The 12,860-nt window shown below is 35.3% G+C and overlaps 1 protein-coding gene and 2 non-coding genes across 3 annotated transcripts in view; 2 read left to right on the forward strand and 1 right to left on the reverse strand.

Moving 5' to 3' along the window:
• LOC119828387 overlaps positions 1-12,018 on the forward strand; it is a 28,469-nt gene extending 16,451 nt beyond the window's left edge. The window contains exons 6-13 of the mRNA XM_038350516.1: positions 1,657-1,765; positions 4,362-4,678; positions 7,299-7,429; positions 7,791-8,010; positions 8,877-9,041; positions 10,016-10,130; positions 10,750-10,904; positions 11,470-12,018. Coding sequence (XP_038206444.1) covers positions 1,657-1,765; positions 4,362-4,678; positions 7,299-7,429; positions 7,791-8,010; positions 8,877-9,041; positions 10,016-10,130; positions 10,750-10,904; positions 11,470-11,589 — 1,332 coding nt within the window. The 3' untranslated portion in view covers positions 11,590-12,018. The remainder of the gene's footprint in view (positions 1-1,656; positions 1,766-4,361; positions 4,679-7,298; positions 7,430-7,790; positions 8,011-8,876; positions 9,042-10,015; positions 10,131-10,749; positions 10,905-11,469) is intronic.
• On the reverse strand, positions 2,213-2,286 carry Trnai-aau. Its single transcript has one exon. It is a non-coding gene; the product is annotated as a tRNA-Ile (tRNA).
• Positions 3,901-3,974, forward strand: Trnai-aau. Its single transcript has one exon. It is a non-coding gene; the product is annotated as a tRNA-Ile (tRNA).
• Positions 12,019-12,860: the final 842 nt, after the last annotated feature.

Genomic DNA, 12,860 nt, shown 5'->3' on the forward strand with positions numbered 1-12,860 from the left:
ATTAAAAATTATTTTATAGTTTTTAGTTTGATGTGCTTGAAAAGCGTGTTTTTTAGTTTTTTAAACTATATTTTATTATTATAACAATAGTCATCATCAACAGTTACGTGAAACGTTATTGCAATTACCTCGCCATCTGTAATTACAAGACATCTTATTTTTTCACATTAATTTGTTTTAATTGTGCTGTTACACATAAAAGTTAATGTTTTATTTTAATTTTATAGCATTGTTCTAATTGTATTGTCTTTTTTTATGTCATAGCGGGCAACTGAGCGGGTGGTTCGCCTGATGGTAAGCGATCACCACCGCCCCTGAACATTCGCAAACTCCTTTGGGAATACGTTGGCCGCATTTAAGGGGAATGGGATAAGGAAATAATAAAGGATTGACAGCTGAGAAGGAATGGACTGGAAAGGGTGACGGATAGGAAACGGGCCTTTAATTGTAATTTTGTAGAATCAAATAAATTGCCTCTCTTTCTTTAGTTATTTTCTTCTAAGCGAGTGTCAATCTGCTCCAAATATATTCAAATTTCTTACTCGTAATATATATTTCTCTTTAGGAGCAAGTTAAATAACTCTTAAAATAAGAGAGTAGAGACAATAAGTTTTAGATAAATTAGAAATTTTTTGTTTGATTTAATGTTCATACAAATTAAAACAATATCACACACAAATGGATACTTTCTCATGAAAGTAAATGGAGATCTTAGAATCTTACAGTCGTTTTTATTTAAAGATCAGATTATGCGTGCCGGCCACGGCGTGATGCAGTATAGGGCTGCCAACGTCGTATTTACATTTATTGAATTTGCATTAATTTATGATTAATTTTATGGAAATGAACTGAACATACGTAATGTTTTAACAAGACGAATTATTATTCAATAATATTCAATTATGTTGCCAAAATAACTAGCCACTGCAATCACAAAAATCATTGAATTATTGACGTTGAAATGTGATATAAAACACCTTTATTATTGTACCTATGTACAACAGTGTTTCATTTAATCTAGTAATATACAAATAAGAAGAAAGAAAACAAATTAATAAATAAAAAGGCGTGTGAAATACTTACTCGGATTGACCTATTTTTATCAATTTCATTGCAATCATCAATAATAACATCAATTAAATTATTTTATATTGATTTTTCATAAGGTTTTATAAAATTGTTTTTTTCTAATATCACGTTTTGACAACCCTAGCTGTGACCCACATATCTCAGTGAGAATGCCAATAACAACTATAACTAATAGTTTAATATGTTTGTGCAAATGATAACAAACCATAAAACTATTTTTGTCTGTTACGCAACCTCCAATCCCCTGTACCGATTTTGAACACATTTGGAATCAATATAGTTGAATACCCTAATAGTAGGCCTGTGTCCCAACAGTGGGAACATGGGCTGATGATGATGATAGTTGAGTACTCAGGGTCAAACATCAACCCTTAAATGGGTAAAATAGGGGGGTTGTTCCGTAGTTAAAAAAAATAATAATAATTTTCTGAAACGTCAGAAAAAAAATCAGTTGATTTTCCTCATAGCTCTTTTAATTTAGGAGGAGTTTGCTGGCTATAAACAGTTAGGGTTGCCTCTGATTGTAACTTCACAATACATTTTATTCAATACAAGCTCTGCACTTAGGTCAATGGCGAGAGAAACCCTGAGGAGGTCTACCGCGACTTCCGAGCTGCTGTGCTGCAAATACTATCAGCTGTTGAGGATGAGGACATGAATGGAGTCGGCACTGGAGGTGGGTGTCCTAGATCTAGTACTAGGTTCTACGTAGTTTTGTCTATTGATGCATTGATTCCAAAAAGTATAAGAGTATAATAGTAAATGTATATTTTGTTTTAATTTGGATGGAATTTAACGGAAAGGGTATTGGGGATAGACATATGACCATTGAAATACTTATTGGTGGCTTGGTTACTGTTCTTTAGGGTGTGGGATTGATTTCTACTTTTGCAAAGGTATGAAAATAAATTACCTTTTATTTCTTTCCATAAATAAATGTGTCTAACTCTATCTAGTTTTCCTACAAGCTTGGTTTAAATTAACACTATATCGAATACGTATTTTTTTTCACTGCTTTGCGTAAGATTTACTTGAAGCTGTTTTCAATTTATCGCAAAAATTGTAAATTAGCAAATAAGTAAAATACCATCTTAAAACATTATTGATACTAAAAATTATTATTTGGCCCATGAGGGGATCGAACCCGCGACCTTCGCGTTATTAGCACGACGCTCTAACCAACTGAGCTAATGGGCCGTTATGAGGGTAGCTGAAAAATATTATGTATTAAATAAAATCTATTTCAAGAACAGAAAAAAAATCGTTTTGTTACGTATAACTTTTCTGTAGATAAATTCCCTTAAAAATTATAGTTAAAATTTTCACTATGTAATTCAATCAAGAATCCGATTGATTCCCTACGATTTAGTGACGTCAGTAAGTTAATCAATACTGTCACAAATTAGTCCTATCCTACATCCTACTTCCTACTAATATTATAAATATGATAGTTTGTAAGGATGTCTGTGTGTATGTTACTCTTTCACGCAAAAGCTACTGAGCCGATTGCAATGAAATTTCGTATGTAGACAACTGAACAACTGTAATAACATGTAGACAACTTTTCACCCCGATATTCCTACGGGATACGGATCCCGTAAGTCCCCCATAAGTCCGTACTTACGCGGGTGAAACCGCTAGTTGAGATTTTAAATTCGTTCAGGCATTATAGTTCAAGTGACTTATATTTTAAGTTAAGACATTTTTATTTTAATTACATATAAAGTTCAAGCAAAATTAATAAACCATTATTGAAACGGCAAAAAGGATTTATTAATTCAAAAAAATTAGTATTTACAAATGACACTGACACAACATTGACATATAAAGGTCATTGACATTCCTATACTTAGCTGATTCGCATATTACAATAATCTATGTGGTAATAAGGGTATGTTTAAAGTTTAGAATTAATGTGATGTTTCGTAGGCCAGCTAGTTATAAATAAATTATCAAAATATCTTCACAATAATATTACAAAAAGAAAAGTGCCAAAAATAGCATATCTCTGATTTTCTTTTATCACTCAAATTTGCCTTTTTTATTAACATCATAAAGACTCAAATGTTAATTTTACCTTCTAGATTCTAGAATAAGATTAACAAACTCTATTTGCTTCATAATCGGATCGATGGTCGTAGTCCCTATAGAAGTCAACTGCGTAGGTACTTAATGATGTCATAACCATACGTCACTATCAAAGACAACTTTTATTTAAAATCCTTTTTACACTACGATTTTTTTACGTATAAAATGCTATAACGCATATAAGATTAAATTGAAAAGGTAAATTCTGTTAGGTTAGATTAAAATTTATATTGATTTTTTTGGATTTATCTCCACATAGTCAACTTCAATATCCGATCGGTGAAGGAAATGTCATAAGGATACCAGCGATTCATAGAAGGTGTATACAAACGAGGCAGAACATATAGACCGACTAGCTGCGCCCCGCGGTTTCACCCGCATAAGTCGGGATAAAAAGTTGCCTATATGCTATTCCAGTTGTCCAGCTATCTACGTACCAAATTTCATTGCAATTGGTTCAGTAGTTTTTGCGTGAAGGAGCAACAAACACACACACATCCTTACAAATTTTCCCATTTATAATATTAGTAGGATGATACTGGTAATTTTCATGACTCTTTTTCAAGTTATAGCGACAGTAACGATCAGCAATTGATGTTTATATTATACATGGTGTACCGCATGTGTTCTCAATATAATTTAGCTTTTTATACGCTTATTCCAACGCCCTGTGTAGATTTTTCAAAGAAAATAACATGTTTTTTTTTCAGCTACCCATACATCGGCCCATTAGCTCAGTTGGTTAGAGCGTCGTGCTAATAACGCGAAGGTCGCGGGTTCGATCCCCTCATGGGCCAGATATTTTTTTTTTACTTTATTGCTCTTACTTTCTTAGTTATACTGTCAAACTAATAGATCAAAGAGACCAATAAAATAGTTCTATATACAAATAGAAGCTGTTCACTTTTGCCTTCGATTGTTTTTTTTTTATTGTAAAACATTCCAGCTTATAGCCTCGTTAAAAACAAACATGGCGAACACCTAGTTATTTTTTAATACAGCGTAAAGTAATACATTTTAATCTTAAAATGGTTGCTGCTTTTGCTCACGGGGGGTCCTTTTTGCCACTATTGCTGTTTTTATATTTTGTTTTAGATTTACGAGATATGTTATTTTTTTACATGGTAGCAAGTAAAGTAGGAGTAGTAATTCTATTGATATTTCAAATTATATGTTTCCTTTAGGCATCCCAGGTGAAATAGTGGGTGTGGAACCAGCGCCCACAAGACATAGACCAGACTCCCTGAACGCGCAAGATTTAGACGACGATATGCCAACAACAGTCGTGCCAAGACCTGCGCAGATCATGCCAAATGGACAAGCCATGGTAAATGGACAAGCCATGCAAATTGGACAAGCTATGATAAATGGGCAAGCCACGCCGAGTGGCCAGGTTATGGCAGGTGATCATGGGATGCCACTCCAGCAAGATATGCCAGCTGCGACCATGCCCATGCCGAAAGTTATGCCAGTGAATGGTGTAAATCATACTAATCCTAAGGTATGATAACATCTAAAGGCGTCTGAATAGTATTTTTTTATGTCATAGCGCATATTATGATAAGCGATCACCACTGCCCATGAACATTCGCAAATGTAGTGCCTCTGTGAATGCGCTGGGGAAAGGATAAGGAATGGATTGACGGTTGGAAAGAGAGAATGGAAGTGAGAAGAAAAGAAATCGGCCCTCAGTAGTAGCTAGGGGACCTGACGTACGCATAATGTGGTGCGAGTTACTTTAAGGGAAACTTTAAACTACTGAACGAGATTTAATAAGTTTTTTAGTTCTCAATGATGATGAAAGGAAATGACATTAAATATTTTAACTTAATTCAAATTCGGAAAGCCGCGAAACAAAGCTTGCAATGCTCCAAACCATTTGTTACGCCATGTGGAGTTATGAGTTTCACCCGCGTAAGTTCGTATCTCGTAGGAATATCGGGATAAAAAGTTGCCTATATGTTATTCTAGTTGTCCAGCTGTCTACGTACCAAATTTCATTGCAATCGGTTCAGTAGTGTTTGTGTGAAAGAGCAACAAACGCACACACATCCTTACAAACTTTCGCATTTATAATATTAGTAGGAAGTAGGATATACCTCCAATGTGTGTGTTTATTCGATATGAAACTAGATAAAAATATGAATATAAAAATCAATATTTGGCGGCCAACCTTGATGCGTGACTGTCGTAATGAAAGTGATTTATATTTATTAAAATTACACATCATTTAGATTAATCTATTATACTTAGATACGATGGTATTTGGAATGGTGTGGCCTGTTTGTCGAGATGGTTAAAGCGTACTTGTGGTCCTTGTAAAGTGCGAAGCTTTTATTGGTTGTGATATCTCAATTAAATTGTAATCTAAATAAATTACCTTATTAACAGATATTGTCAAATTATATATTAGTAACTCATGCAGTCAGAGAAAAAGTTTCCCGTTCACGTGGGATGTCCTAGCTAAAATATATCCTATGTCCTTTGTTAGATCTCACGCAATCCAAATGGATGAGATTTGTTACCAAGATATATATTTAATATATATCGGTTATATGGTTAATGCGTGAAAGGACATACAGACTGACAGAGGGAGTTCCTTTCGCATTTATAGTATAAGTATGATATAAGATATAAAAGCAGTTTCTGGGTATTCGCCATACCCGAACTGAACCGAATGGGAATGTACCATATGTCCACTGGGTTCTGCTAACGTCACAATGACGGGAGTATAACCCGAAATATGAGGAATCCTTAATAGTTGAGGATCGTGCCCTCAAAAAAGGTTAAAAGGTTTGGTCTAGTTGCCTACAAGTATCGATGCTAGTGTTTAAAATTTAATTTAAAATGTTATATAACTTGATATGGTAAACTATTTATCAGTCATGAAAATTGTATGGATGTGGACAAATAAATAAAATATGTCTCTCATAAATCTTTTCATTTACAAGTATGAGAAATTATTTAAGTAGGAATTCCTTTAAAATGGGACGATATGACAACAATTTCCTATCAAACACGGATCAGTTGAAACCCATGGAGTTATTGAGAAGCAAAACCAAAAATAACATCACGAATTAAGAACCTCCTTCATAATTAGATCGTGGGTTCTAAAACAAACGGGCTTAGTTTAGACACAAGAAAGACATAAATATACGCAAAAGATTAATAAAAGACTGAACACAAAGAAAATTGTAATGATTGAGCAAAATATTTGTTCACATTTGATAAAAGAATCGCTTTATTTACCCTTTTATGTTATATGCTTTGATTGATCGTCATTACCATCTTTTACTAAATTAACAGTTCAAGGGCGTGTATTATCAGATTTCTTAGAATATCTAATTTTTGGTAGTCATATCCTTACTTCACTACATAGTATAAAACAAAGTCGCTTTCTCTGTCCCTATGTTCCTATGTATGCTTAAATCTTTAAAATTACGCCACGCATTTTGATGGTGTTTTCTTTAGTAACATTTATTTAACTACTCCGATATTAACGCGTGCGAAGCTGTGGGCAAAAGCTAGTATATTATAAATGCGAAGATGTTTATTGCTTTGTCCTTCTATCATGTCGCAAGGTAGTGGTTTTACGATATGACTAGCGGTCCGCCCCGTTCCGCCCGTGGTACATATATATCATATAGCCTTTCTCAACAAATGGACTATCTAAAATTGAAAAAAAAATTCAAATTGGATCAGTAGTTCCTGAGATTAGCGCGTTCAACATAATCTTCACTTTACAATATACGTACGAGTATTTAAATTTTTATCTCTGGAGATGGTTTGGAGGCGAGAGAGTGACAGCTGTTATTTTTCATCAGCGAACAGCTTGTAATCAATATTGTCTTTTAACAATGACTGTCCAACAAGAAGCAAGCAACGCTGTCACTTCACCACGTTTTTGGTACAGGAATATTAATCCTTCAACATCACAATGTTGTTCCTCAGTTATAGACAGCATCTCATAGCATAGTAGTAGCTTGGAAATTTGGAAAATGTAAATTTTACGTTAGAAGACCGATAACGCACAACGCATAGAAGATTCACGAGGTGAAACTCTTATTATGACTCTAATGAGAACTCATTAGTAAGGAGTAAGGGTTTTTATGGTATTCCAGGCGGAGGTAATAAGAGTACGTGGTGCAGTCACCAAGGTGCCAACAGTGTGGGTGGTGGGCGGACCCGGGAGCAATAAAGCTGTGCTCTGTGAAAGGGCCGTCAGTCAGCGCGAGGGATGGATGCATTTTAGGTCAGTTTAAATGTTAAAATTGTAGATAGAAAGAGCAGTGTAGCAGTATGTTTTTATTTATTTATTTCACCAGTTAATATTACACCAGCACACCAAATAAAAACTAAAGAAATAGAGAGTACATAAAATAAGTTGGATTGTAAAGATTTTGAGTAAAATATAAGGCTGCATTTACTGTTATTTACTCATATTAAGTTGCTATAAATGGTTAATACTTTTTAGTTATAAAACAAGGCATCAAGTTACAAAATGTTTTTTCTTGCTTTTGACACGTTAAAAAAAGAGGCTAGAGGTCGATTTAATACCCCAAAGATGAAATTCGTATTCATCTTTTAGTCTAAAATTAACATATTTTTTCCAGTCTTGGCCAAAAGCTCCGAGCTTTAGCTGATGCAGGCGGCGCTCCAGCGTCAGACGGTGCTCTGGCGAGAACAGCAGTTAGTGCTGGAGAACTGGTGCCCAAGGACCTGGTCTTCAAGCTTGTGCGAGCTGTGGTGGCTGATGCTGCCAGGAGCGGCCAGGGTCTGGTATTGGATGGGTGTCCTAGAGACTTGGAGCAGATGACCTGGTATCAGAATGAGGTGAGAAAAGATGGCTCTGTATTCTTTCTTCGCATGTTCTTTCATCTTTAAATAGTTAGTCCTGGTGTGAATAAAACAAATGGCAGATAAATTCGTATTTAAAGACTAGGTAGATTGATTTTTTCATTAGGATAGTTAAATGACTGCTCATGTAAGTTGGTAGTGGAAATATGGGTACCACGGGAGCAGCCGGGGTGGGCAGTTAGTGCATATAATTTTTATATTATCCCCAGTTTTAGGCAGAACCCCGCTTGGTTAGAACACGCGTTTTATTTATAGTAGCTGTTCGCCCCCGTTTCACCCGTGGTACATATACAGCCCATTCCATTTTTCGGTACAGAGGTTTTTGCGTGAAAACGCGGAAAAGTTATTACACTACCACACTAATATTATAAATGTGGAAGTTTGATTATTTGGATATTTGTCCGTCAATCACGTTGAAGCTACTGAACGGATTTTGATAAAATTTTAAAGAATATGAGCCGAATTGGGTGATAAGGAAACTCTTTATCCCGATTAAATGCTCCCTTGGGATAAAACAGGAAACTTGATATCCGGGCGGAGCCGGGACGAGCGTCTTGTTGATTAATAAAGGGGGCGCTAGAGAAAATAAGCTTACTGAGCATTGATGTAACCAGTGTACATATATTGGCCCATATTCTTTACCTTTCCCGTCTTTTCCTTTATTCCTCTCGTTAATCCTCTATTAATCTCTTCCCAAGTTAAAGCCGGCAATCCATTTGAATAGACGTAAGGTCTGCAATTCACCTTATGTCTTTCCAAATATTCATGGGCGGTGCTAGCGCTTACTATCAGGCGACCCACCGGCTCCATTGCCGACTCTGACATAAAAAAAATTGGTGCAGCACGGCACGGAGCCGCGCATGGTCCTCGTGGACTGTTCCAAGCTGCAGCTGGGCCGCGGGCGGCGCGACGACGCGGTGGGCGCCTTCCGCCGCCGCCTCGAGCTCTTCCGCGAGCTCAGCCTGCCGATGCTCAAGCACCTGGACCACCAGCACCGCCTGCTCATCGTGAGTCATCACCTCACACACCAGAAGAATGGAAAATTCTATATATGATACTCCAAATTTCAACAACACACTAAACTCCACACAACGACACTTAAAATTTAAAATTCCATTTATCATCAAATTCCATTCAATACTCTTAGTTTCATCCATGGACATCAAAACTCCATGCTAAGAGCAATTTACAGTATTGGTAGCTTTTCATCAAGCTAATAATATATATTGTGTTGTAACGATTGGCCCGGATACGTTTTCATCCATTGGATGGATGTCCAATTTCTTTGTTAAGTGTCATGAATTCGACTCACTTGACCGATATTTTAAATTAAACTATTAATTTTTCCTGTTTTATCGACTGTTTAATTTCATGTTTAACACACTTGCATACATATATCGTATCCGCCCCAATCGTTTAACCAATTTCAACGAAATGTGTGCTACCATCTGTTTCATGTATGGAAATCAGGAATTCTAAACGGGTATGTCGCCGTTAAAGCGCCATTTTTCGAGAAAACGCCTTTGTCCAAGTTACAACTAATTGTTACAAAGGCATGTATTTAAAAAAGACGTTGGGACCGTCAAAAAAAGAGCGTATATGTCACGTAAAGACCAGCGAAACACCTCTAGTGTTACAAGTGTTTATGGGCGGTGGCACTTAACATCAGGTGGCCCATTTGCTTCTTTGCTTGCTCTGTCCTAAAAAGACATTTAGATACGCTATTATATCTAACTAACCGCATAGTATTTTCTTGTGTTTGATTTTACGCGAGTATAAGATTTAGAAATAAAAAACTTTTTAACGGATTTTTAACGCGATTATTCATTATATTATTAACCCGACGTTTCGAACACTTTACAGCGAGCGTGGTCACGGGGAGACTAAACAAAAAAAAAAACTAAGGAAACCGCGTTCTAGCGAAAGACGGGTTATAAAAAAGTATAAAGAACTATAAATTTTAAGAGTTTAATCGATTCAGGTGGATGGCGACACGGATTCAGAGGACGTAAGAGCAGAGTTCACAAGAGTGCTTCTAGAAGAGATGGAGAAGAGTGAAATCATCGCGCAGATACCAAACTCGGAAGCAAATAATGGTAAGAATAATGTTGAAAAGACTAAAACAACTAGCTTTAATGGTCGAACCAACTGAATTGTCTCACTTGCTCTTATACAGAGGATACGTGAAGAAATTGAATCCTGTTACTCGCAGATAATGTAGCTTTATAATTTTTCAAATCGGTACAGTGGTTTTTGAGATTATCCATTACAAACAAACACAAATACAAATTTATTCTATATGTTTATTAATTTATTCTATACTCTATTCTTTATAATGTTAGTGTATCATTATAATGTAGTATAAAAACTAAATGTTCGAACCGAAATCGTCTGCATAGTCAGAGGAAATTTCAGTGGGAATGAGATTACACTGCAGCAAAAATAAGCCTATGTCATTCCGTAGCCACCCAACTAACTCCAGACACAAAAAGACATTCCATAAAGTCCATCCGTTATGACGTGACATACGAACAAACAAGCACACATTCGCATTTATAATATTAGATAAATAAGCAAAATATAAAAGCATAGACGGTGTATGTGCTTACACACACTACTCAAAAGCATTTAAAAAAAGATATTTGAATAATTTTGAGTTTGCGATGCTATTGTGAGTGTGAGTTTGAGTTGAGTTTGAGTATAACCCTATTACAGGTACTTCAACCATGCAGCACTTTGCCCAATCAATGTCCCGTCTGGGGGCAGGATACGCGAACGGCGTGCCCCATTTGCCCCACAACGGGACACAACAGAATGGGGTGCCAAACGGTGGTGTGGCCAATGGGTTCCTCAACTTGGGGAACAATAAGGTGTGACAATTATTATTTACTAGCTTCTGCCCGTGACTTCGTCCGCGTGGAATAGTTACTTTGGGCAGCGGAAGCTCTCAATGGGAAAAAATCCCTCGATTTTGAAACATTACTCATTGGTGCTCCGCTCCTATTGGTCTTAGCGTAATGATATATAGCCTTAAACATTCCTCGATAAATGGGCTAACTAACACTGAAAGAATTTTTCAAATCGGACCAGCAGTTACTGAGATTAGCGCGTTCAAACAAACAAACTCTTCAGCTTTATGATATTAATATAGATTTATTAGGTAAAGCGCGACATTAATAAAAAAGATTTCGGCAATGAAAAAGGACTCTATGTGCTAATCCAGACTATAATCTATCTCTGTACCGAATTAAATAAGGCTACGATAAGCTGTTTTAGCGCGAAAGAGTAACAAACATCCATCTATCCATACTTTCGCGTTTAAATATAAGTACTATTCCCATGCAGACATACATACATTTGGTAACATTTTTAAACCTATTTCGATGATTTTTTTTTTAATTTATTCAATTACTAACAAATTTCTCTACTCGTCAGGTAAAACCAATGGTGAACACAATATCAAGGATCCCGACTGTCTCTCAGGTGACGCACGACGACGTGCGTCGTCTATACGAGCAGAGCAATGGCGAAATATCCATGAATACTCATATTTGAAATGCGGGTAGTTGGATGTTACAGAGCTAAGAAGGTCTAGAGAGAGCGGATATCGTAAAATTCGACGTGGGTTGTTACATGAGCAAAGACGCAGCGAAATATCCATAAGCACGCTTAACTGATATGCGGGTAGTTGGATATGTAGAGCTAATAAGATACAGAGCGAGCGAAAATCGTGCAAGTTGACATGATTTGTTGCAGACCTAATAAGATATAGAACGAACAAAAATATCGTGCACAAATTCGTTAGAAACTTAAGTTTCGATAAAATAATTATCGTATAAACGATAAACACTTAGTGAAATAACGGTAGGTGATAATTATCAGTATATTTGTTTTTAGTTTTCTTTAGTGTTACATAAGACGCTATAAAATTTATAGATTTTATTCATTTAACATATATTTAGTAAAAGAACGTTAACTTTAAAAAGAAAAACATTTCAGAACAAGAATTTTTAAAGAATAAAATGCCCTTTAGGCACAAAACCACAAGGCTAGTAGAAATGATATGGGAGGAATCCAATTTTTTCTATTCTTTAAAAATTTCGTATTAATTATTACATTAGCTTAATGGAAAGTTCCAAAAATCATTGACATTTTTGAATGCTATAAATACGTTTGAAAATCGATATCTTTTTAATTTTTATTTTAGCATTACAGAATTTCAATTATTTTTTATCAACAGAGAAATTGACACTAAGTGTAGACCATATAGTATCATAAGATTTTTAAGTCTCAATTCATGCGATCGAAGTGATTTATTTAAATCGTTTTTCATTATAATAATACAAAAGTTATATAATAGATCATATGTTTTACAAACAAGAAGGTTTTTTTTTATAATATTATTGCGTAAGAGAAAAATAAATTACGAACTCATTATTAGAGTTATATATTTTGTTAAAGTGTAGCGAAGTAGGAAACTGCAAAGCGTTAATATTTTATGATCTCATTAAGCTTAGTTTTACCTATAGAAATACTCTTAGCAAAGATAATATGATTATTTTTTTTTATAATTCTACGTAAAATGTAATAATTATTAAAAAAAAACCAAATCGCCTTAAAATTGTCATAACTAGACCTTATTTAAATCTGTCCACAATAAAAAACAATCATCAAAATCGGATCACCCAGTCGAAAGTGCTGAAGAAACAAACCCAACAAAATGGAGTAAAATTGAGGCCGTTTCCTTTATCTGAAATCGGTAGAAGTGTGAAAAATTAACGAGATTTAAATCTAAATATAAACAAAATTAAATTCTAACGAGCTAT

This window comes from Zerene cesonia, chromosome 1 (genome assembly GCF_012273895.1).
Source record: "Zerene cesonia ecotype Mississippi chromosome 1, Zerene_cesonia_1.1, whole genome shotgun sequence".
In the NCBI taxonomy this organism is placed as follows: Eukaryota; Metazoa; Arthropoda; class Insecta; order Lepidoptera; family Pieridae; genus Zerene; species Zerene cesonia.